Source organism: Pavona decussata, unplaced genomic scaffold (genome assembly GCF_977016875.1).
Source record: "Pavona decussata unplaced genomic scaffold, jaPavDecu1.1 SCAFFOLD_59, whole genome shotgun sequence".
In the NCBI taxonomy this organism is placed as follows: Eukaryota; Metazoa; Cnidaria; class Anthozoa; order Scleractinia; family Agariciidae; genus Pavona; species Pavona decussata.
Window position 1 is genome coordinate 1,461,880 of NW_028145481.1, and position 24,741 is coordinate 1,486,620.

Genomic DNA, 24,741 nt, shown 5'->3' on the forward strand with positions numbered 1-24,741 from the left:
TGAAGTAACGTAGTGATGTAAGGAGAAATCAGCTACTGATCACTATTGGTGCTTAACCATTTAACTCCTAATATCAAAGAACAAATTCTCCTATCTTGTCCTCATATTTTTCTTATTAAAGTACTGGGGAGAAGTTATTAAAATATCAAGAACATTCATCTTGGGTGATCATATCCTTAATTCTCATGACCTCAGGGGTTGAATAAGCATTGATAATGCAAGGAGAAATTTGATGCTGATCACTGTTAGGGCTTGAAAGGTTAAAGCACAAGAAAAGGAGATATAAACTGTATATTTAGGCTCTTTTAAGCCCTAACAGTGATCAGCATCAAATTTCTCCTTGTAATATCCATGCTTATTCAACCCATAAAGTCACGAGAATTAAGGATATGATCACCCAAGGTGAATTTTCTTGATATTTTAATAACTTCTCCACAGTACTTTTATGAGAAGAAAATGGGAACAAGATAGGAGAATTTGTTCTTTGATATTAGGGGTTGAAAGATTAACACTGCTTTACATCTCACTAACACAAGATACATCAGTTGATAATTACAAAAACCTTTGGAATTTCCGATCTCTAAATCGTACAAATTTTTATATTACATATGGTGTGATGCCAGATGATCGATAGACCAGGCGTCTGTAGGGGCAGCCACCAAAATAAACTTGAATTTGACAGAAAAATATCTTTAGCATTTAATGTTAACATCAAATGTTCATCAGTTCAATATTAAATGTTAGTCAGGTACTGAAGATCAGCAATTTAAATTTAGGCTACTTTCCACAAGTATTTTACCTAGAATTTTTCATCAGGTTGGCATTACAAAAATCCATCCTTAACTTTTATTTCCTACAAAAAAGGCTAGGTGTTTGCATCTTCATAAATTGTTCTAATTAATTTTTATCAGCCAGTCTTGGCAATTTCCCCCAATTTTAACAATCCTAGAATTCCTACATTTTTCCTTAGTTTATTTTGAAGCTTACTTCTGTTTGAGAAGTGAATGATCACCATAAGGAGTGAATGGCATGAGCATTCCTGCCCAATCAATACTACTCTTAGGCTCTGTAAACATTTAAGTCAGGCACATGCAGTACTGCTTAGCTATTTGCCTCCAACATCTTGCAAACTGCAACTGTTTCTCTTTTCCAACGAAGTTTGCCAAACTCGAGATCACGTGGACTGGATTTGCTAAAAGCTTCATCTAATTAGAGAGCTTGAATGGTTCCAGGGCCTGTGCCAGCCTGTAGACACCAGATAAGCACTGGGCCCAGGCCGTCTGTGCTGCAGGGAACCTCTTGATAATGAGCCATGAAGAGAACAGAAACAGGCAAAAATACATCGTCCAACGGATGTTGCGCAGTCTGAGAATCAAAAAGAAAAAAAGAACTTCAGAAAAACCTTTAGTACTGCTTACTTGAAGGGAAGAAATGTCCGCAAGTTGGTTCTTAAGGAGGGATGACCATAATGAACTTTCCTGAAGGAACCACCCACATTCTGGGAAGAACGACAACTGACCACTGCTGGAGGACCTTCAGTGGGTGGGTAAAAAGCCCTCTGAAGTAGGGTTCATGTGACCCAGTAAAACTGAACAATGTTTCGTATCTACTCAGGATCTTCAACTGAGTAATCTCTGTTCCTTATTTTCAGAGGAAACTGTAAACCAAGCCCACTAAATTAAGGAGTTTACAGTTGTATCTTGTGCACTCAAAGTTTTGACAAATTGTGTACATGTACACTGAAATCAGGACCACAGAGAAAAGAGAAAATGAAAGAAAATGTCTAGAGCCAGCTAAAGGCCCGGGTTCGATTCCCAGACTCGGCATCATATGTCGGTTGAAGTTTGTTGTTGGTTCTTGTCCTCGCTCTGAGAGGTTTATCTCCGTGTACTACAGTTTTCCCCTCTCCTCAAAAACCAACATTTCTAAATTCCAATTCAGTTGACCCAGAAAGTGTCGATCCCCAGTTAGTGCTCTGCGCTTAATACATCAACACTTAAATGAAGTGATTTTGTATTGGACCTTCCATTGGCCTGGACCATGCTATAACCTGAGATAGTATCAAATTTAAAGGGGTACTACATACAGGATTGCTGTACAGTTAAACTGATCAAGAGGGGAAGCTATATACAGGGGTACTATCTAACCCCACAGTACCACCTAACGCTCTACAGAATGTACTGATACTACTGGGAAACTCACTTGCGAATGCGACTTTGTGCAATTGGAATTCTGGCCAAATCTTCCTTCAAAAGGTATTTCTTCAGGCCAAGAGTATACCGCACAAAATAGGTATCCCAGTCAAGCTTCTCAACATCGAAGCTGAAGATCTGAAAAGTGAATAAACATGCATAGTTTCAAGTTTCCGTTTCTTCAACATAACAAATAAAGTATCGTATTTGCTTATTAATTTTTGGCCTTCAAAATGCAATTGCTCCAAATGAGCTTTATTCTGGCTCAGAGACTGGTTATTGTATACTTAGGTCTGGATTTATTTCTTGTAGCAAACATACTCAGGTTAAAGTTTTAAGTTCAAGTTTATTACAAAATCCAACCAAGAAAGGTAGCGGGTGCTCATCTAGGCAGGCCAGAGTTACAACTATTACTTTTATATTTGTAACAATCAAAGACGTTTAGAATGATAGAACAGAATTTAGGAAAGGTAAAGAAATCATGAGGAAAACAAATAGTTGAAAATTAACGAGTTCTGTCTCATTAACTAGACCTATTTTCTGTACTATTAAAGGCATTTCAAATTGAAGCAACTCAAGTAAGCATTACTGGGGGTGAAGAAAAGAAATCAATGAAGTGTTGGTTCCTCTTGTGTACAACTCTACATGTACATGTAGGTTTATAATTCCTTGTTTTGGAGCCTATTTCTCAAGACCTAAATACACATTATTCACCAAGTTTCTTACATGTGTCTCTGTACATACATGTACATGTGCCAAAACAGAGCTTACTTGAAATCATTAAGATTTAACGGCCAAAGATGGCACTAATGATACATAACATAAAACCCTTGAAATACATAAATTCCTATGAACAAGGCAGAACAAATTATGCAGGTAGTGAGTGGGGTTGAATGACAGACAAAAGATTACAATGTCAGAATTCAGGTCCTTTACTATATGTCATGTGCAGCTAGTTGTGGTCATGTAAATTGTTTATACCAAAGCAGAGTTTAAGCTGTGATGCAGACAAAAGATGGATTGGACAGCAACCAAATTGAAATCCTTTCAGTAGCTTGTTTTTGTGGCCACTGTACTTAAACTCTGCTCTACCAACAACAGCAAGCTACACAGAATATGCCATTATAGTTCAACAACTGCTGGTCTGTTGGGGGAGGAGCATTTACTCCTAAGTACAGTGGAACCTCTCCTTACGGACACCTCTCTATTACAGACAGTTGACTTGGTCCCTGAGAGACCGAAATCCATATAAAGCCTACCTCTCTAAAACGGACACCTCCATAATGTGGACACTTATTCCTGTCCCCTTGGTGTCCATAATAAAGAGGTTTGACTGTACTTAATGCCGTACAACTTCGTTGAAGAAAAATATGACCTGGTGTGTCAGTAGCCTTAGGATCCATACTTTATTTTTGTAGGATTCATGTGGGGTGGGTATGATTAAGGGTGGTGGAAAAAGAACCTGAATGTTTAACATACCTCCCTGTCCTGTGGGCTCATGTCCTGAATCAAACTGTGATAATTTTCCATTGAAAACTGTGAATCAAAAATAGCATAATTTAATTTAAATAATGGTCAATCAAAGGATTAATTAGTCAGTAACTCAGTCCGATACACAAAAGGTGCTAGCAGATTATCATTCATGTTAATTGGGAAAATTAAATGAAGTCAAAGTTGAAGTGGATCTTTAGAAATGGTTAAATAATATATCAATAAAGGTTCCAATTGATCTTGAAAAAGGGCGAGCTGACACAAATGTGAGGATACCCAAGATGAAGCAGTAGCAATATTTCTAGTTGTGTCGAGCAATGAAATCAGGTGAGCATTAAATAGACACAAGCTTAATAGACAATACAAGAAATCTAGGCATTAGTGTTCATGTACCTCCCAGCCTCTTGATGTAAAGTAGATTAAACTTCTTGTGGCTCTTTCAAGTTTGCCGTACAGCTTATTCATACTGTGGAGAAGAAAAAAGTCAGATATCAAATTACATTTTTCCTATGGTAAATGCTCTCATCAATTAATGCGTAGCTAGAGGGAAAAGCAGTCATGGGCACTGCTCTACATCAAGAAATCAGTATCCAACTTTATTAAAGGGTAATATTTAATAAGTGTTCCATGCAGAGTAATAGACAATTTTTTTATAATTCCCTATTTTCCCTTGGAGGGTCAGTGTAAACGAGTCAGATAAAATAATTTGATCACTTACACTGGTCTCTGTCCAGCACAAAACGACGTCATGTCTGCAATAAAGGCTGGGATTTTGTGACTGATGTAACACCAGTAGTAATACACCAACCTAAAACAATAATAAAAATTAGATCAAATTATTATTTTAACACAGGCACGTAAAAATAATAAATTTGTCAAAAGCCTGTTTCTAGTTCTAAGATCACATTAACTCATCAATTTAATTTTAAAACCACTTATAAAAAATATATTTTTACTGTTTTACAAGCAAGATATTCATGACTCCTGGAGTAGTTGGAGCATTTTTCTCCAGACATCATAGCTGCCACGTTGATGTACCAGAACAATAGATTTTTAACCAGTTTCTTTTGCTAGGTACACCGTGATGATTGTTGTGCCTTTTGTCATTTGAATCTCTGGGGACGAAGTGAAAATGTTCTATTCCTTGACACACGCATGCAGACCGATACATGGAGTACATTCCTTTGCAAAGGTTCTTTTTGCTAACAGATTACACATAACATAAAAAACACACAGTACAGTTTGCAAGTTATCATAACCACAAAACATCCACAAGCTTTTCATGTGTAGGTTGATAACATTTTTTATTAATCTCTTAGTTAGTATGCGTGGTGTGATTGGTCAATTTTGCAGGCCGTGTTTCACTGTACGGCCCACTAAACTTCAACTAGTTTCCTTTCCTGTATGTCCGCTTAACCTCAGAACTCTTGTAAGTTTTATTCTTAGTCAGTACTGCAAGTTATGGATCCTTTTTTTCCTGTTGATTTATGGCCCATGCGTGAACAGGAAAAACTCAGTTTCTAAACTTACAGTACAGACCTCAAACTCCGTCAGTAAGAGGTATTTATGTATTGGATCACATTGGCCCACTCACTTTCTTGACTCAAAGGCAAAGTTTGGTCGTCTGAAGACACCCTCAAAAGGATATGTCTTTAAATGCCTAAAAACAGTTGAACCTGCAAGTTAAAAGGATGCAACTGATTTAACCAAGTAGCAAACTGACAAAACCACCTGAACACAAAATTATATTATTTACCTTCATGTAAAGGTCATTTCACTTGGTATATTTAGCAAAGTTTAACAACATGGACAAACTTAGTTTTCACACATTCAAACAGTTGCAATGAAAAATTCCATGACACTGTTGTCCAACATACACAGATTCCAACACACTGAAAGACACTCTTAACTAAAGATAACTCTTATAGATACATAAAAAGTCAAACTCATGTTGTAAACTGGCCAATCTCTCTTTGTTTGGTTGATTGGGGCGGAGGGGGGGGGGGGGATACTCAATAGAGTTTCATACGGAGGGCTCAAACGCTACTGTCTTGCATACCAGGGGTCAATTCAATAAAGAAATTACATTTGTAGTTTTTACACGTGTAATTTACACATGTAAAGTCCGACTTGTAAATACAAGGATTCAATAAAAGAATTTTCCACACTGGAATTTACACGTGTATCCCTTGGCAGAATACACGTGTAAATTACAATTGTAGCCTTACAATTGTAAACTCCGTTTGAATACATGTGTGTTTTTTCGAATGCAAAATTAAATATCTCTTCTGTCCTTTAATATATATGCGGTTCTCATTCCTTCGTTCTCAGTTATATATTCTTGAGACCATTGTTGAGCATGTTATCCAAGCAACAAAAGTTACTCTTAGCCCAGCTTGTGAGGGACCACAAAATGATAGTTTTAGCGCCATTTTCGTCGACAGTGACGAAGAAGTGACATACAGTTTCTTTTTCTTTTCCAAGTAAGGTAGATGTGCACTTTTTGCAAAATACATGTAATGAATATCGTCATTGAGTAACAGATGACATATTAATTCGTCCCTTCCAAAACGTATGGCGTATTTCGTCGTGGACTGTTCTCTTTTCATGATATTGAAACAGTTTAGGTTTTGAAGTGTCATTGGTATTATTTTTCGCACTCATAGGAAGTGCTGCAGCAACTGCTGTTGCCTGTCCTCTTGTTCCTCTGTTGTCAATATCTAGCTCATCGTCGTCAATGTCGAGATCTGCATCGTCAAGAGGATCATCACCGTTATCACTAAACAGAATGCAGAGATTGTGCAGTATAACGGCACACTTGATAAGCTCGGCAGCTCTTTTCATGTTTCTCACTCTCATTCTCCTCTGTAGAGCATAGAACATTTTCTTAAGAATGCCATAGAACGCGATGAATGATATTCCATACTGTTGATATGGAGATACCATAACAAGAGTGCATTACGCGATAGAAGGAATTTGTACCAAAAATGTGGAGAAATACTAAAAATTGCTGTCTTGCCGTTGGTGCTCGGTTACATCTCGTTCTGTTCCAAACGTGGGCCTATTAATTCCAAAAGATGGCCGAAGGCGTCGACACGAAAACGAAACTTCTCTCGAAATTCCCTTGGCTTTTTGGACCTCAAACAGCCGTCTTTTCTCAAACTTCCTAGGTCGACGGATTATCTGACGTCTCAGGAGCTCGTCGAGTTCCTTTTCTCTCGAAGACGACATGTTTTACACTACAATTTGTTTTTCTGAAGTCTTACTCAGTGTGTTTACAAGTGACAAGCGACTTGTATTTTGCACTTGTGATTTACAAGTTGGACTCTTGTAAAAATACAAGTCGGACTCTTGTAAAAGTTTTATTAAATTGGATTCTTACCATATTTTACACGTGTAGCGCTACACCTGTGATTACAAGTCGGACACCTGTAATCTGGACTTGTAACGATCTTTATTAAACTCGTCTCGGGCTGCGCTTGTAAATACAATGGTCCGACTTGTAGATTACAAGTGTAAAAGTTTTATTGAATTGACCCCAGTGCTATCAAAATTGTACCTCTGTTAATTCACATGTTTAAATTGCATGTTGATAAAATGAAAAATAACTTTTTTATTGTATCCCTCTCTAGTATATGTACCTGAAAGATTACATGTATCTAAGGCCTTATTTTTTTTTCTGCCAGTAAGCAAGATCCTAGTGTTGCAATTTTTGCAACAAATTCACTTCATGGTCTATTTTTGTGACACTTTGAAATAATAAAATTTTGAACTTAAATGCTAACCTTTTACTCACTACAAGGATGAAAAGCACCCCTTTGGGGCACAGCCACCAGGCTGTATAGCCCAGTATAATTATGTAAAGTACCCGTAAATTGAGATAACTATTAAGCAACAGCTGTTAACCTTTTTTCTTCATACATAAGCTGTAACTTACACACATTCCCCCAGGTCTGGCCATTTAACATTCCTGTTGTTAGGTGATAGACTGGAATGCTTGAATGTCTATAAGAAAAAAAAAGATCCTTTAACATCTTAATTAAAACTCTGATCCAATCCAAAATTATAGTGATGTGATCTAAACATGTAGACCTTTTGAGTAATAATGCACAACCCTCAAATCATTGTAAAAACACTCAAATGAAAGCTATCAAGTAGCACTTTGACATGGCAAATTGTTTAGTTTCGATATCAGTTTTCAATATTGGTTAATCCATACCTCCCCAATGAAAGGATTTTCTCCAAGACCTACGTTGTACAAGTCCCAATTTAGCTTCATACCAGATATTCAATCCTTCAAATTTGTTGGCGTTTCAATTCAGTTGATTAATTTTACAATGTACAAATTCATGTCATAGACCAGTTGATCATCAGCATTTTACATGTACACACAACAAAGTCATCCTATCTTAGCCTTGACAGTTCATGATCAGTAATGTTTACCTCTTGATAACTCTGTGCCATGCAATGGCAAGCATCATGTTAGCAGAGTAATCGACAGGGACGATGTCTGCCATAGCATTTAAGTCTCCAATCATTGACCTCAGCATTCCCTTTCCAGCCTGCAAAAATAAACAAACCACTCTAAAACAAAACTATTTTGTGAAAGAAGGACGACAACAAAAACATGGTGAGAAGTAAAACCTTGATATTGGACTAGAAGTTACACCTGTAGAAATTTATAAATAATAAAATATTGCTCATGAATAAGTGTTACAGCAAGTTTGTTGAAGGGAATGCTAGACTGTGGCTGTGGAAGTTGAGAGAGGACATGCATAAAAGAATTGGCATCAAAACGGGGTAACTGTTGTTGAAAAAAGTCCAATTTTAAGCAAGGAAATAATTATGAACCAAAACAGAAATTCTAACTATTGATTTAAGGTAGCTCTCTATCTAGTTTATAATCACGCGTGTGCTGATGACAAAACGTTTAGTACTCTCTGCTCTGTGTATATGCTCAAAGGAAATCGCAGGCTTCCCATTTACTGTACATCTACAATGAATGGTCCTTAATAGGAGGCCTTGAATTTCTGGGTAACAAAGTTAACATTTAATAATAAAAAGTTCTTTCAATAATATCACTTTAAAACTACACCTACATGCAACTACTGTTTAGCTCTTTAATTTCAACAGAACTTACAGCAACAAACAGACCACTTGGTCCATTGAAATTGTCAACCCATCCCTAGAAAGAGAATACAAAATGGATAATTATTGGAAAAAAAAGGATTATTTAGTACTTTAATCCAGTTTTGTACATACACACAACAACTCTTACACATGTATATAGCACCGACAGACTGGCAGAGTAAATTATTGTCAGTAAGTGTTTTCATGGCTGCATGTTGCGTTCAAGTGAACTATTGCTTTTTTTAGCTTTTACTGGGCTGCCATGCCCTAGAAAGCAGGATTCAAACCCATGATCTCAAGACCAGATCACTGCTTTCCAACTAAACTACAAGTTTAAGTTTTAATGCCACCTGCAGATAGAAACCGGTGTTTTCAAAGTGCATGAGCCACACGACACCAGAGCCTATTTATTATCCCCTACAAGATTCTAATAATTTTTTCTAAGAAGTACAATCATGTATTTACACCTTTTGATATAAAGCTGTGTATCCTTTTCTATTAGCTACTGTAGCTTACTGCCGAAAACATACCAGAATTATGTCAGGGTGGCTGTTTTTATTATTAAATTTTAACACCCCACTAGAGGTAGCCATCCTCTGCACTAATAAATAAACAATATTATTAAGCATCGTAAAGTACTGTAACGAGTACCCTCGTCACTGCTGGCATGGTCTCACTGCCCATGGCTATATTGACTTTTGCTATAAGGAACTTACTTCAAAGGGTTCCTTATATGCAGCACCAATGATTGATGGTCTAAAAATTGCAATGGGAAAATTGTCTGCCTCATGAAGCAACACATGCTCAGCTAAACTCTTGGTGAACGTGTAAGTGTTGGGTCGCTTGCCAATCAGATGCGGTGTGAGTGCATTCACCATGTTGTTATCCATCCAGCTGTTGGAGACAAGACAAGGACTCAGAATGAATGGCAGAATATTGGGATTTGTTTTTACAGTATTTACAATGTACATGTAGCATAGAGTGCGCAGGTAACAAATTTCAACAAGGAAGGCTATACAGGTATTATATGTTCCCATCAAAGAGGTTTGACAATTGAATAGCTTCTGTGAACTTTTGAAATTGTTTTGCAGCACATTACAAATTTCATCTACCATCAATAAATAAGCAACTTATAAAAGTGTCCAAACCTAAAAATAGTAATTTTACAGTACACCACCAATTAATCCTTAATTCACCGTTTAGTTGTTAACCTCTGAATTAAAATATCTTAGGACCCACGAGAAAAGGACCTCTAATAATTTTATTAATATCATTCTTTAAAGGGGAAAAACAGGTCCTAGCTCATGTACTTATGCTAAGTGTAATTCTAGAGTTACAAACACAGTTGCATACAATTGAATTTTTTTGTAGTCATGCAAATATTCTAACATGAGACTATGCAACCACACTGCAAGTTATCAAAAGTTATAATAAAAATTATCTTTATGTATCTCATCTCTTCAACAACAAAAACAAACAGTAACTACATGTATTAAATTACCCAATTGAACTGGCAAGAGTTTCTGGGTCTACGGGAGGAGGGTATATTCTTTCTTCAATGGTTTCTTTGTCACAGTTGGCATACGCAGTTGATACGTGAACCAAAACCTACATAAAAACAGTAAATCAAAACAAGAAGGTACAATGAATCAATTAATGCCAAAACACCTCACAGATTGTTCAGCTCGTATTTGAAACAGTGTACAACACTAAAAACATTGCTTTCTGACACTCAGTCTGTTTTGAGCCCCGACTATGATAAAACTTGAATGAGCAAAATGCCATTTTCTTAAAGGCAATGTCCAAAGCAAGGTTATACATTTGTACATCTAGCCATGAGACAGTTAGAGGAGAGCAAGGATGGCGCAGTGGTGAGAGCACTCGCCTACCACTAATGTGGCCTGGGTTCAATTCCCGGACCCGGCATCGTAATTATGTGGGTTGAGTTTGTTGTTGGTTCTCGTCCTTGCTCCAAGATGTTTTTCTCCGGTTTGGAAAGTGGCCCCAATTCAGGGTCCGAAATTGCGCTTTCCTGGTCGCCAATGCGACTAAAAATTTTGCACTGGTGACCAGAATTTCACAACTGGTCGCCAGCGGGCGATTAACTATTTCATGCCACGATCATTATACAAACAATAACTTTGATTTTCAGCCAAATCGATTAAAATAAAATTCAAAGCCACCCGCCAATTGGTCACTTACTTTATTCGTCGTGGTTTTTCAGTGGTAGGTGTATAAATCGCCATTGGGGCCCCAAAAGCAAACGCGTTCTCTTCGTTCTGATTCTTAAAAGAAAAATTGGCGTCCAGAATTTTCCATCTGGCAACCAAAAATTTTGGTTTGTGTTTCGCTGCGAAGGAAAAATTTTATTGACACTTTTTTTTCTGCTTTTTGGCGACCACATTTTTCCATATGGCAACTGAAAAAAAATTTCAGTCGCCACTTTGCGCCTGCCTTAAAAAGTTAATTTCGGACCCTGCAATTAGTGCTCTGCGCAAAATACATCGACACTTAAATAATTTAAAAGTGATTTATTTATTTTATTTTATTTATTTAAGGGTGTCTAAGTTTCTATTGGATAAAGGAATTAGTTTCTAATAAAAGGAACTGTGGTGCTGCGTGGGTGGGAAGTGGAAATGAATGTTTGGGTTTTAATCAACAGAGTTGGTATGACTATTTGACCATCTCAAAGAGATTCAAGTGCTGTAAATGAGATTTAGCCCTTCCTCTGAGCAAAGTCTTGAAATGTCAGAACTCAAATCTCTTTATGGTGGCCAACACTGTTGATAAAACCAAGGATTCATGAGTTTCTAATGGATGCCCAGCAAGTTTATGGGTATGACTACAGCATCCATTTCTGGTGAAATAACTGAAATGAAAAACAATAATTTACAACAAACTCGCACATTTACAAAAACACATGAATTTTAGCTGTCCCACCTCCAGATGTTTCATTCCTCTGCACAACTTTATGATATTCTGTGTTCCATAAAGATTTAAAGCCATTGCATCCCTACAATTGATACAAAATTAAAAATTAACATGTTGAGAGAGATGAAAAGATTTCAATGTTCAATACAGATGACTAGTTTTGCTATTACAAACTGATGTAGTCATAAGTAAATACATGGAAACATAACTTTCTACTCATTACATACAGTAATTATGTTGCTGGGACTATAACTTGACAGCTTGTTGAAACTTCCAAATTATTTGTAAATTTAAAAAAAAGTTTTATCTCCTGTATGGGAGAGTACTATGCTATTCTCAATGTTTAACCATGCTGAAGTTTCTATTCTTTTAGAAAAACATTTTTTTATTGTTGCATGTTTCATCAAGTAGCCGTAAGCCAGACAAATAATTGACATGTAGCTAGATAAACAATCATCCACACATTATGTTGCCACCAAACAAATCACTACCCAGCACTCAAAACAGGAAAACCACACAGTCAGTTAAGTTGCAGGACTTCTGATTTGTCTGGGTTTAAGTTTGTTGCAGTTATTGGGTTTGATTTTTTCTCTGTATCAGATTTGAGGCTAATTTTAGATAACCAACTCGACAAAACAAAAACCATCCAAATCAGGCAACACGTTACACAGTGTTATTTTCAATCACAAGGTCTCTTCCCATCTTCAGTGTTTGGACGATTTACAACATCCAACTGCAATACTGTAATTTTATCTCTGCATTTATTCAAGGCAGCCATCACCAGAACTCCTGCACATTTCCTGTTGTGACTGGTCAACCTCTAACACCTCTGGAGATTTTTTTTGAGCTTCATGCTTGTTACATTAACTGAAAAATAGTCAGTTACTTACAACTTGAACAAACTTGTGATTATTTTGACACTTAAATAGTTTATATTCAAGACTGGTATATATTCTACAAATTTTAGAACTACTTTGACATGACTGCGACTCCACACGATACTCACCTTAAATCCTCATCAAATCTGACGGTTGCTGCAGAATGGAAGGTAATTTCAACATCTTCTTGGAGCATCTCCCAGTCCTCATCAGACAATCCAAGATTTTCTTCTGCAATGTCACCCTTCACAGGAACAATTTTGCTTCTCCAGTCTCCTCCCATATCTCGAACTTTATCAAAAACCTGTCAATGAAAGTAATTCACAGACAGGTTTAGCTTTAATTAAAAATCAATAGTAAACCAAACATAATTTTATTCACTGTTTGAGTCATGCACTTGTAACTAAATATATTTGTGACATGGGGATTGTACAGTACAGGTTACCAGTGGTCTCTAAAGTTAAATAACTTTCTGTGGGATTTAGAAATACCCAGTACAGTAACAGACTCTCAAACGTTGCAACGGATTAAAACTTACTATTAGGATCAATAGCCATGTTGAGTAAATAACTGGTCATTTACAACCAGAACTAAAGCGAAGTGCTACTCAGTCTGGATATACAGCTGTATTGGATGCAATGTAATGACTCAAATGTTTCCTTATTTAAAATTCAGATTTGATAATTTGAACAATTAGGTAACAAATTCATTAAAAGGTTTGTAAAACAATACTATCAAAGTTCACAGAAGCCGAGAGTAAGTTGTCTTAAAAAAAACAATTATTGTTTAAGAATACAGAAATGCAACCTGGCAGTGAACTATCAATAATATTCAACAGAGAAATACATGTATTTGGTACAAATGGTTTACATTTGTATTTTTAGCTGCTTTATGTACTTTGTGCTTCTAGAAAATTTCCCTCGCATACTCTCCCAGGGCAGTCTATCCAAAATTAGATGCTCCCTGCATAGCCAATCAGATTGCAAGTCTGCCTTATGGCTGCTGGGTCACGCTAATGTTGAAAAACCCTACTTCCTGTTGCAATGCAAAGTAAAGGTCTCCTGTCTAGGAGCACAACATGATTTTGGCTTTTTAAGAAACTAAAGAATCTAAACACCTTCACTTGTACATGTAACTGAATAAGATGCCACTAGGCTTAAATTTGGCAAACTAAACACAGACAGTTTTTATTTAAATTATGTTAGACATGCAAGAAAACCAATCAAAGCCAATTTTTACTTTCTAGTTTTATTGTATATACTTTATAATTAACTGTAATAATGGTATTTAATGCCAGAGTGACGTTATCAATACAAAACTGAGAATTTATCACCAAAAAGCCTTTAGATACAATGTACAACATAACATCTTTAAATGGCAGTCCAGGTTCAGAAAAATATTCGTGTACCACATACTAGTTTACAAGACTGAATATACAGTGTACATGTGTTTATGGTCGTAATGCTCAGGATAACAGTAACATGTACTGATCATACAAAGTTGTGAAAACAGATTTACGTCCATGCTGCAAGACTTACCGGAGATTGCAACAGATCATTGATCCTTTGTTGTGGCTTTATACCTCGTCTAGTTCTGGTCAGAAGGTAGATCTTCTTCACAAGAGGACAGGCCCTCAACAGCTTCTCTATCACTATTTTACCGAGAAATCCTGTAGCACCAGTGATGAAGACAGTCTTCTCAGTATAAAAGTCACTGATTGACAACAGGTCCTTCGTTTCTGCCATAGTCACTTGTAAAAATAAGCGTGAGCCTTCACACGTGTACTTCTCTCAGCAATGCTTGTGAGGTTGTGGGATGTTACCTAGACAGAGAGATCATATATATTGGCAAAATGAGTTGATTTCAAAAGATTGCAAAATCAACTGAGACATAACAGTTACATAATGTCTGGAATCAGTGGTTTCCAACAGAGATGAATTTCCAGCAGAGATCAATTCTAACTATTAACATGCATGCAACCAAGTCTAATAGCCTAGAATGAAGTAAAAGTTCAGTTTCCCTTTTATAAACAAACAATTGAAGCAATGGTTTCTAGGTTTACTTTCTAAGTGATTTTTGATAGATTATCATTGCACCTCAGTGTATTCAGCCATCTCAACATGTTTAATTACCAGATCCCAGCTTATCAGCCCACTCTCTGGTCATGTTCAACACATGTGTAGTCCATGTGATACCATACACCCCCACAAAATTAATGTTGCTGCATCTGCCAAACATGCCCATTAAGATCATGTGTGGCACTTTTAATTTCCATAAGCATTTAGACTTTAAGGTAGAAAACAAAGTAGAAGAAAGCTAACAGGCAAACATGAAAGGTTAAAACTAAAGATACAGTAAATTAAAATTTAATAAATCACGCTTTGCAATCTACCATTATGCTCAGAGAAATAGAGCCAGAAAATTGAAACTCACATTACATGTGATCAGCAACAGACAATAACTAAATTATGTCATCATAATTTCAGACAATAGTTGTCTGGAAATGTAACACAAGACACACATTAAGTAGAAGAAAGACTCTTCTTACATGTGCTATAACCAGTTGTGGAAAGAAAGCCTAAACAAACTTCAGGCACTAATGGGATTTGAACCCGTGACCTTTGTGATACCAGTGCACTGCTGACATATAGCTCAGTTGGTAAATATAGAGCATTTTACAACGTTATTCTTTGATTTGTACATGGTGCATTGATACACATTTGGACTAGCCTGCAAATAGCCAAGCTAATCTACATGTAAGACGGCCAGTCAAACATTAGGATATTATAAATGCCACTTTGCTGGCATCGCAGAGGTCATGGGTTCAAATTCTGGTCAAACTTGAATTTTTTCAGGCTTTCTTTTTTGCAACTGCTTATGTTGTGAAAATATTTGCGCAGGTCTTTCTACTATTTAATCTTCTACCCACAGTTCAAATATTTGTTTCATACATATTCACAAGACATCTAACCAATGATCCCAGACATCCTTTAGAATGCAGACAGTGTCTTTTGCACACTGGAAATCTTACCTCATGCTCGGCAAAAATCGAAACTTGATCAAACGACTTTTTTACCACAAGTTCAGGAACATAAAACCAATAAATTTTAAATACAGTAGTATCTTTCCTCTTATGTCCTCAAGCGAACTTTTTTTTTTCAGAAAAAGACAATAAAATTAATTGATTTGAGAACTGAGTAATTACATTTTCATTCAACATTAACAAATAAAATTTGCAGTCAACAAAATTTATATGATCACACTTTTTCACCAAAAGTGAAAACAACAGTCCATGAAATGGGATGAGGACATCTGGGATCAATCCCAGAAGTACGTGTAGGATCCAATTCCCTTTGCAAGGCCTGGATTGGTTTGTGACTGAAGAACTAAAAGGAGCAGCAACTGTTGTTTTAAGCCTTTAAAGGGATTGGTATTTTTAACGAGATGAATTTACTTTGGTCATCCATCCATCCACAGTATATTGTGCCACTTTGACGATTCATAAGGTCTTGAATTTACATTAACTTGGAGTCTTGGTCACTCACCCAGCCAAACTCACGTACACTGTACAGAGACTTCTGTACTTGAAGCAGTTTAGCTTAAATTCGCTTTAAAATGAAAAAATATATAACTTCTGCTAACAAGAATACTGGTCGACAAGGAAAAGGCAGTCATCCAACAAATAAGCATGATAATTTTATAAGCTTACATGTACATGTACAAGCTATAAAAGTTTGTAAGCTTATCAATTTTTTAATTTGGCGCAATGTCTAAATTCAAAAGACAAAATTCTAGTGACAATATAGCTGAGAAAATTGCGAAAATACATAGACCTACCGGGTAATAAGCTTAACAAAGTGGGTTGTGCTTTGCCGATCAGTTATACAGAAAGCTATCATGATCACGGGTACAACACATGCATGCAAGAAAGCATGGACTGTATGGTTTGCGGTATTTCACAAGAATCGAAATCAAAATCTCAAAGCACAAGAAGAGCTCGAATTTCTGAGATATTTATTACAATAAATGCTTTATGTCTGTGTCAGTACACTTGCTCAATTCTTGCATTGACCTAAGCTATGCCCGCAAACGTTTTGCTAAATTACGCTCTGAGCATGAGAGAAAAGCGCGATTTCGCAATGTGTTAGCTCACCTGAAATCACTTGAAATTAGCCGCATGAGACTCCCTCACTGTCTAAGTCTTCCATATTCCGATGAACTAAACCGATTTGGTTCAAACCACATAAAAGTAATACCAACAAGTTGTCAGCGCAAGAAATTTACGCGATAACATAAACAAAGCATTAGTTTGCAGACGTCCGCCCAAAAATCAGGCGAGGACCAAAAATTGAGCCAACGAGTAATCTGTCAGCGGCCATCCGCGTTGACGCCAAGGGCCTGGGTACTAGCACCGCACGCGAATTTCCATGAAATTTTTCCTTGTGATCAACGCAAAGTTTATGGAGTTTTGAAGGCTTTTATGCCACTTCTTGAAAGCGATGTAGGACAAAGATCTGTTAGAAAGTCCCTTCAAATGTTTAAACCGTCTAGAGAAGCCGGTTTAGCTCTCCAAAATCATGGAATGGCTTATGGGGTGAGTTGGTCAACCGGGTAATTTTTGTATTTGCATAAAATGTCACTGTCCTCTTGGCTTTTTTATATTCGGCGGTCTTTTATGGGTGCGGTTTATAAATTTGAAACAAAGAAACTAGAATGTTGTTTACTTGATACTTCGTTAATCCAAAGGTAGCAAATCGTTTGGAAATAATCTTGTGTAAAGACGGAGTTTTGACCTGTGGAAAGTGCATAACTTATATGCAAATAATGAAATGATCACGACATCCCTTGCAAATTTCGAATTCAGTATAAATATCGTTATCAGCTGTTGTCATATTGAACGTAATCTGTTTGTTGAGGAGAGAAAATTGCTCTTGGATTACGTGTAGACGCCTGCGATTATGCTCTTGGTTTAGGAATAGTCTGGAGTGTAAATTCAAGAGGCGGATGTATCAAAAAGAAGCAATCGATTACAAATCTTGAGTTTTCTTCATTAGTAAATCTCAGTATTTTCGGATTATTTACAGTTAGTTATTTGTTTGCACTCTTGTTGTCTTGACATCATGTTGTCATGATGATAATGTTGCAATTAAACAGGTTTAGTTCTGCTCACCTGTCTGTCAGGGTTTAAATTAAATTTCTGAGCTTGCTGTTTGACTTCATGATTGACTGCTTTTGTTTGTAGTTCTCAAAACAATGTGCAACATTAGATTGTTTTGATTGATAACATGTAACATTAGATTGTTGGTGTTTTTGTATTTATCTTATCTTAATATATTAACAAACAAACGGTATATAGCGAAAACACAGTCAACTTCTGTTTACTGTACAAAAAATTATAATGGACAGCACCTATAGCTATTATACTTGTAATCTATGGTTCTAAAGGTGCAGTTTGTTTTCAGGATGCAAAGAAAATAATAATAATAATAATAATAATAATAATAATAATAATAGCAATAATAAGAGTAATAATAATAATAATAATAATAATAATAATAATAATTAATAACTTTATTTAACTCCTTTAGCTAGTACTGCGCATATGTTCTGAGCATCTCTGGATGGTCCAAGAGCCTTGGGTTTCTTATGTACAGTACCCTCTAAGATATTTTTCTGCGCTTTATAACTATGAGGGAAAAGCAGATCTTAGCAGGGGTAACTGGAATCCCAAAAAATTAGGGGTAACTATGTATGTTTCAGAGATAATTAAACATCACTTTGGAAAAAAATTCCATATCACATTATTTGTATTTTAAAGCTTTGAGAATAGTGTTGTTGCTTAATTATCTCTGAAAAATGTTTGGCAACCCTTAATTTTCTTTTTGGATTAAAATATTTCTTGTCAAGATCTGCTTTTGTCACATAGTCATAAACTATGCAAAAATACCTTTGAATTAGGAGTGGCACCGTTCTGAAATGTCTAGTAAGTATTCAGCACTGCAGAGCTAACTGTAGACACTTAAAATTACTGAATGAAAAATACAAACTGAACATAACATTTGTTAAAAATCCCAGCTGGTGGCAGGTAATAATATTAGAAGGCAATGATATTTTCCAACTGGTAGGAGGTAATTTTCCAGGTTGCCCTTTGTGAAAGCTGCACCAAGGACATACTAGCCCAGAAGTCTAATTCTCACTTCCCAAAAAAATTTCCACTAGCATGATTATTGGCCGTGAGAAAGACCCTGAAATGTAACATAAAACATACTTGTTTCACAAAGTAACAATACCTGCTACCACTTCAGTTTCACATCAGTTTTACAGGGGCTTTCAGGGTTGCCAATAACACTCAGGTGAAATTTACCAAAATTGTCTTTAGATCTACTACTCCAGTAATTCTGTAATTTAAATTTCCTTACTTTTTGTTACAACCTAAAATGCTTCCCAAGGCAAAATATTTCCCTTGCCCATCCCGTCAGGATAGAATCCACTAGCAGGGCCCACGCAGCCAGTTTTGGAGTGGGGGGTTTAAAGCCAATGCGTTAGCATGAAAACTTTTAAAACTCATTTCTTCTGAAATGGCAAGAAATGCATAAAAAACTGCCAACATTGATGTAAATTTTTAATTATCAACTAAACTATCTCCATGTGACAGCGATAAGTACCTTTCATAAATGAATGCCTAAAGTTGTGCAAAACTTTCCATGTATTCAGTGATAAAACATTATCTTCGTAAAAACATTGATCCAACAACGAATGATAATAGAAACAACAGCTGAAATTCCATTATTTCACGGTTGAAATCTAGTCGTCTGTTCAGCAGGGCAGCAAAACTGACAGAAACTGCCTGAAATTGTAGGGTTTGTCAGAGAAAACCTTAATATACTTAATAATGTTTAAAGTAAATTGTTTCTGTAAGTGATGGATATGGTTAAGTAAAATAAAAATAAAATGTTTCTTTAACCATCCAAAAAGTGGGGGGGAGGGGGTGGCTAAAGTCCCCCATCCCCTCCTCCTCCTCGGTCCCTGACTAGCCCAACAGGAAAATACACTAGCGTACATCTAGCTCTGGACTATCCGATACCAGTTTGTTTGCATGCTGATATTGTTCATGTATTGTCCCATAATTTGTTATTTTTAGGAAGGGGAAGAAAAAACCTGTTGAACCAGAAATCAAAGAAGATAAACCCTACTTGGAGGAACAGTATGCAAACAGTTTTATCAGAGAAATGTCTGAACTCAGAGAACTTGTGCCACTTCCTCCAAGCATTGATCTTAACGAGTGGATTGCTACAAACAGTACGTTTTATAATTATAATTATTTGCTTAACTCAGTCACAGAAAATGTAAGGCATTTTCCTAGAAAATATCTATACCCCTCCCACCATCTAGAAATTTCATTATTTCATTTTTCTTGAACACTTTGGCTTTCAAGAATGCCCCCCGCCCCCCTCGCTGGAGTTTTCCAATGACCTTACATGGAGGGGGAACTGGAACTTCAAGGTAAGGATAAGAATTTAGTACCCAGCAACACCTTCCCACCCAGGTCATTCAGGGCTGTCACTAAGATTTCAAGTTGCTGGATAAATAAAACAAGTAGGCGGGGAATCAAACAGCTAGGAATATCTTTTGGTTCTATTTTTCTTCTATTTTCCTATGAAAATAGCCGGGGGCCACGTTCTTAGTAACCAGGGGAAATCCCCAGTCCCCGCCTTTTAATGACAGCCCTGGTCATTGTCAAGTTGCCCTGCCCTCCCCACCCCCATGCCCTTGCCCTTGGGCTAATGGCAAAGTGTTGGAAAATACTTATAAATGATGTGGTATCCCGTAAATTATACCATGCTTCATGTCATTGTGTTTTGGAGGAGGAGTATACCAGAGGGTGGGATGGCTGGTAAGAATTAAACATTTTGATGGGCTAACCTGCAAATTTTAGGGTAATATTTCTGCTCATGGTGAGTTATTTTTACTTTTACAAAAATATCTCGGCAGAATTCACTATATAAAATAAAACGTGGATTTTGTTTGTTTGTTTGAAGCTTTGGCCTTTTTCAACCAAGTTGACTTATTATATGGAAGTGTTAGTGAGAAGTGTACTGTAACTTCCTGCCCAACAATGTCTGCCCCTGGAGCGGCGTAAGTTGACATTTTACTAAGTAAACTTGTATTCTATTATGCTGTACATAATGCTATGCTGTTTAACAACTTGTATTATTAATAACTTTAAAGAATACAGTCAGTTACTTTCAGTAGAACTCTGATAACCTGAAATCTCAAGGGAACAAAAAATAGTTGGAGTTAGTGGCCACGGGTTGTTGTTGAATTTCAAGTATATTGTTAATAATTAATTACGATTACATCATCAATAAAGATTAAAGGTTTTGACATGTCAATCAGCTGTGTTGTGGCATTTTGAGGTTTACTGAGAGTCATTTTAAGATAGAGATAAAGAAACAAAAAGATAAAAATCATGTCTTGATCATGTCAAAACAGATTCTCCCACAAGTATCATAAGAAATAATATTATTATAGAAAACAGTGAGGAGAAATTATACCTGTCTGTATGACACAATCATAGAGCAAGAAAACTTTACAGCTGTATTTAACATGGTCAGTATGCTTGGCTAAAAATACAGTTGAGGTTCATGTAGCTGTAAGCTGTAGAGATACTGTAAAGATACGCCATGATAGTGCCAATTTCTTGGTTCCAGGGATGCAACATAAACAAGCTTTACTGTAGTTTGACAGACCAGTATTACTGTTTTGTGTGGTTTCATTTGCAGAGTTTATTTGTGGCATGATGATAAAGGCAAGAAGATCACAAAGACGAACGTGTCAGCACCACAATATATTGACTATGTTATGACGTGCTGTCACAAGTATCTGTATGATGATGCAATATTTCCTACAAAATATGGTGAGTGAATGGTGATCAAACATACGTACAGGGCATTACACTGCTAAAAATATTGGACAGGAGTAGGGGCGTTTTATTGGAAAATACACCACTCTTAAAATTCATACGCAAACTACATCCGGGACCTGAGTGGCATATTTTCCATATCTTCACAAGTGAGGATATTGATGACGTCATTTCCCGCTTTTCACGGTTGTTTGTGCAAACAGTCCGTTAAAAAATGGTGAGGAATAGATTTGTCTATTTTTTTGGTTTAAGATTTTTCAAACCAGTTTAATTTTTATTTTCCTTTGTGCAGTATTCATTATCATAATCTGAGGCAAAGGGAAATAAAAATCAAACTGTTTGAAAACTTTTTAACCAAAAAAACATAAATAAATAAAAATAAAACTACAACATATACAACCCTGCAATGGATGTCTCTGTATAGGGTGTTTTTTGCCAATAATTATTGTTCTCTTCTGGCTGTGCCAATATTTTTTTTTACTTGTTTCCTGACTGATGTGGCAAACTTAAGATAATGTGTTAAAGTAACTTTTAATTTAGCTTTAGTAACTAAAATTGACAGAAATTAGCTTCTCATAGAAACTGCACAAAATACATGTACATGCAATTTTGACTTTTACAGTGCAATGCGCCTTACCATGGCCACCCAACAAACTTTTTGTACAAGTTAGCCGAACAGGATATGCGAATTTGATTTAGTTAGATTTACAGGAATGTATTTGGCTGTAGTTTTGACTGACTTGATCTTGGATTTTGCATTCTCTCCAAGTGTTAATATTTTCATAGATGCCCAATGCTGTTGACCTGATATGACCCAAAAAGGCTATATCTTTTGACCCTTGCAGATGGACTACTTTTGTCCAGTTGAACTATGGCTCATTCTTAAAGTGTGAGACCATGAAATACATATTCATTTAGACAGTCATGTATTTTGTGGTCTCCCACTTTGAGAATGAGCCATTGGACAAGATTGGTCCATCTATACAGGTTGAAAGATGGCTTTTTCAGGTCAAATCGGGTTGACGGTATTGGATAACCCTAAATATTTTAACATCTTATACATAGTGTTGCTCTTTTCCACAGGAATGACTTTTCCGTCAACCTTTATGACAACAGTACGCAAAATTTTCAAGCTTCTCTTTCATGTGCAGGCTCACATGTATTACGCGCACTTTAACGACTTTGTCAACCACGAACTGCACTCTCATTTAAATACGGTGCTAATGAACTTCATATTATATCACCAAGAATTCCACTTGCTGGATCCCAAGGAAACGGCACCTTTAGATGATCTACTGCAGGCAATGGGCTTAATCACTTAAAGTTAGTTTTATAAATTTAAATATGTACTAAGGGTATGTATTTTTGGCAGTGGATAAATTTGTGTGTTCTAAGTATATTTTGTCAACATTATAAAAATTGGTGTTAATATTTGTGAAGATTTGAAATATGTATAGCATGGGAAAAATGGGCTAAATAGTTAGTCCTTTCTTAATTTAAAGTGTATTTTAGAGGAAGTATTTTAAAACCAGCCTCCACTTGTCTCTTAAATAGTTATTTCATTACCAGTTTTAAAGATTAAATAATTTATGTAGAATAATTTTAGCCTGAGAAGATGGATCTATGTTCTTTGAATTCATGCTCTAATTCCTCAAAAAGAGGCAGGTGAATGTTTGGGAATCAGTGGAAGACAGGAAAGTGAGGTGGAAAGCAGGATTCATCTCTCACAGACAGTTAATTTGGAATTTCCTGCCTTGTTCTTCAAATGCTGCAGCCAGTCCTCTTGATCTCAGTTGGGGGCCAGGACTCACGAAAGAATGAGAATGAAAAAGAATGGCCGTCTTGTCAGGCTAATATAATATTAATTTGTGTCAGTAGCATTATCTGTAATCAGTTCATGAGATGTTAGGGAGTTGAGTTTATGTAGCTTGTCTGAGATCCGCAATCACTAAGCATTTGCATTCAAGTTTTAACCCTTTCGACTCCCATAATTGCTTGATATGCATGACTAAACAAAAAAAATTCTTAAATCCCAAAACTTGTTTGGGGAAAATTATATTAAAAACAAAAACAAAATTAAAAAAACAGTACAACAGGACGACAGCTCAGTAGCTTTCATTGGAATGGTCACACTTTAGGATTTCATCCACAGACTCAAAAGTTGAAACCACCTTGTACAGCATGATAAACAGCACCATGGGAAAGAACTGCTCAGTAGCTTTCAATTGAATGGTCACACTTTAGGATTTCATCCACAGACTCAAAAGTTGAAGCCACCTTGTACAGCATAATAAACTGCACCACAGGAAAGAAGTAAACAGGCTCCAGTTGTTCAAAGGCCGGATAACTTTATCCTGTGGATAAGTCACTATCCGACAGTTTTAATATGTGCAAAGATTTCAGTATTTCCTCTTGTACAAGCAAATATGCACACTCTAAGCACAATTAAGTTTTGGATTGTACGAAAAGCTTGGACAATGTTCAACTTGAAGTATATTTTAGACCCTGAATAGTGCCTTATCCAGCGGATAAAGTTATCCAGCCTTTGAACAACTGGGGCCTGCTCAGTAGCTTTCATTTGTGTGGTCCTACACTAGGATTTATCAATGACATTAAATAAATTCTATTCACAATGCACAGTTGAACTTTTGGGGTGATAGGGCTACATGAGATAAATTGATTTTTTGTTTCAAACATAGTTTTCCTGTTTAAGGTTCAGTGTTTTTGCACTCTAATACCTTATTATTTTTGAAATTTGTTATTGTTACTATTCTGCTGACTAGTTTCTTATAGAGATAGGGGAATTTAATTATACATAATTGGGCCTCTTGGTAGTTTTTAGCGCCTCCATTGTCTTGGCATTTCACTCCCGGCCATGCAGTTAAGGAGGAATTTTACTACTTTGATTACTCTGATTGGATTTTTCGGGTGACATGGGATGTCAATTTTCAGACAAGTTTAAAAATCTACAATTTTAGGATGTTTTGTTTAATTTTTTTATCACTTAATTCCTTCATTCTTACATGTACATGTATAATGATTTTGGTTGCCTTTTGAAATTCTGTAGCAGAAAGTGCTTATTAATTTGTTTCCTGAGTGATATTATTCTCACGTTTATCGTAGAGCTGTTTTCATATGTACCAGTGGCCTTTTCTTCGACTTCAAATATCATTTCGCATCATAGTTGACGTAACAG

General features: G+C 36.3%; 2 protein-coding genes across 2 annotated transcripts; one reads left to right on the plus strand and one right to left on the minus strand.

Moving 5' to 3' along the window:
* Window positions 1–964: 964 nt before the first annotated feature.
* LOC146479351 (fatty acyl-CoA reductase 1-like) lies at window positions 965–14,367 on the minus strand. Its single transcript, XM_085110986.1, has 14 exons — window positions 14,161–14,367; window positions 12,751–12,926; window positions 11,754–11,826; window positions 10,315–10,421; window positions 9,530–9,707; window positions 8,824–8,868; window positions 8,127–8,245; window positions 7,621–7,688; window positions 5,278–5,359; window positions 4,402–4,491; window positions 4,077–4,149; window positions 3,672–3,728; window positions 2,203–2,330; window positions 965–1,365 (listed from the first exon to the last, which is right to left on the minus strand). The coding sequence occupies exons 1-14, from the start codon at window positions 14,365–14,367 to the stop codon at window positions 1,206–1,208; spliced, it is 1,563 nt and encodes a 520-aa protein (XP_084967112.1). The 3' UTR covers window positions 965–1,205.
* A 2,670-nt stretch (window positions 14,368–17,037) lies between these two features.
* LOC146479352 (MOB kinase activator 2-like) lies at window positions 17,038–23,621 on the plus strand. The gene is made up of 5 exons (XM_085110987.1): window positions 17,038–17,216; window positions 19,764–19,921; window positions 20,662–20,758; window positions 21,406–21,539; window positions 22,629–23,621. Exons 1-5 carry the CDS (start codon window positions 17,200–17,202, stop codon window positions 22,865–22,867), a joined length of 645 nt encoding a protein of 214 aa, XP_084967113.1. The 5' UTR covers window positions 17,038–17,199; the 3' UTR covers window positions 22,868–23,621.
* Window positions 23,622–24,741: the final 1,120 nt, after the last annotated feature.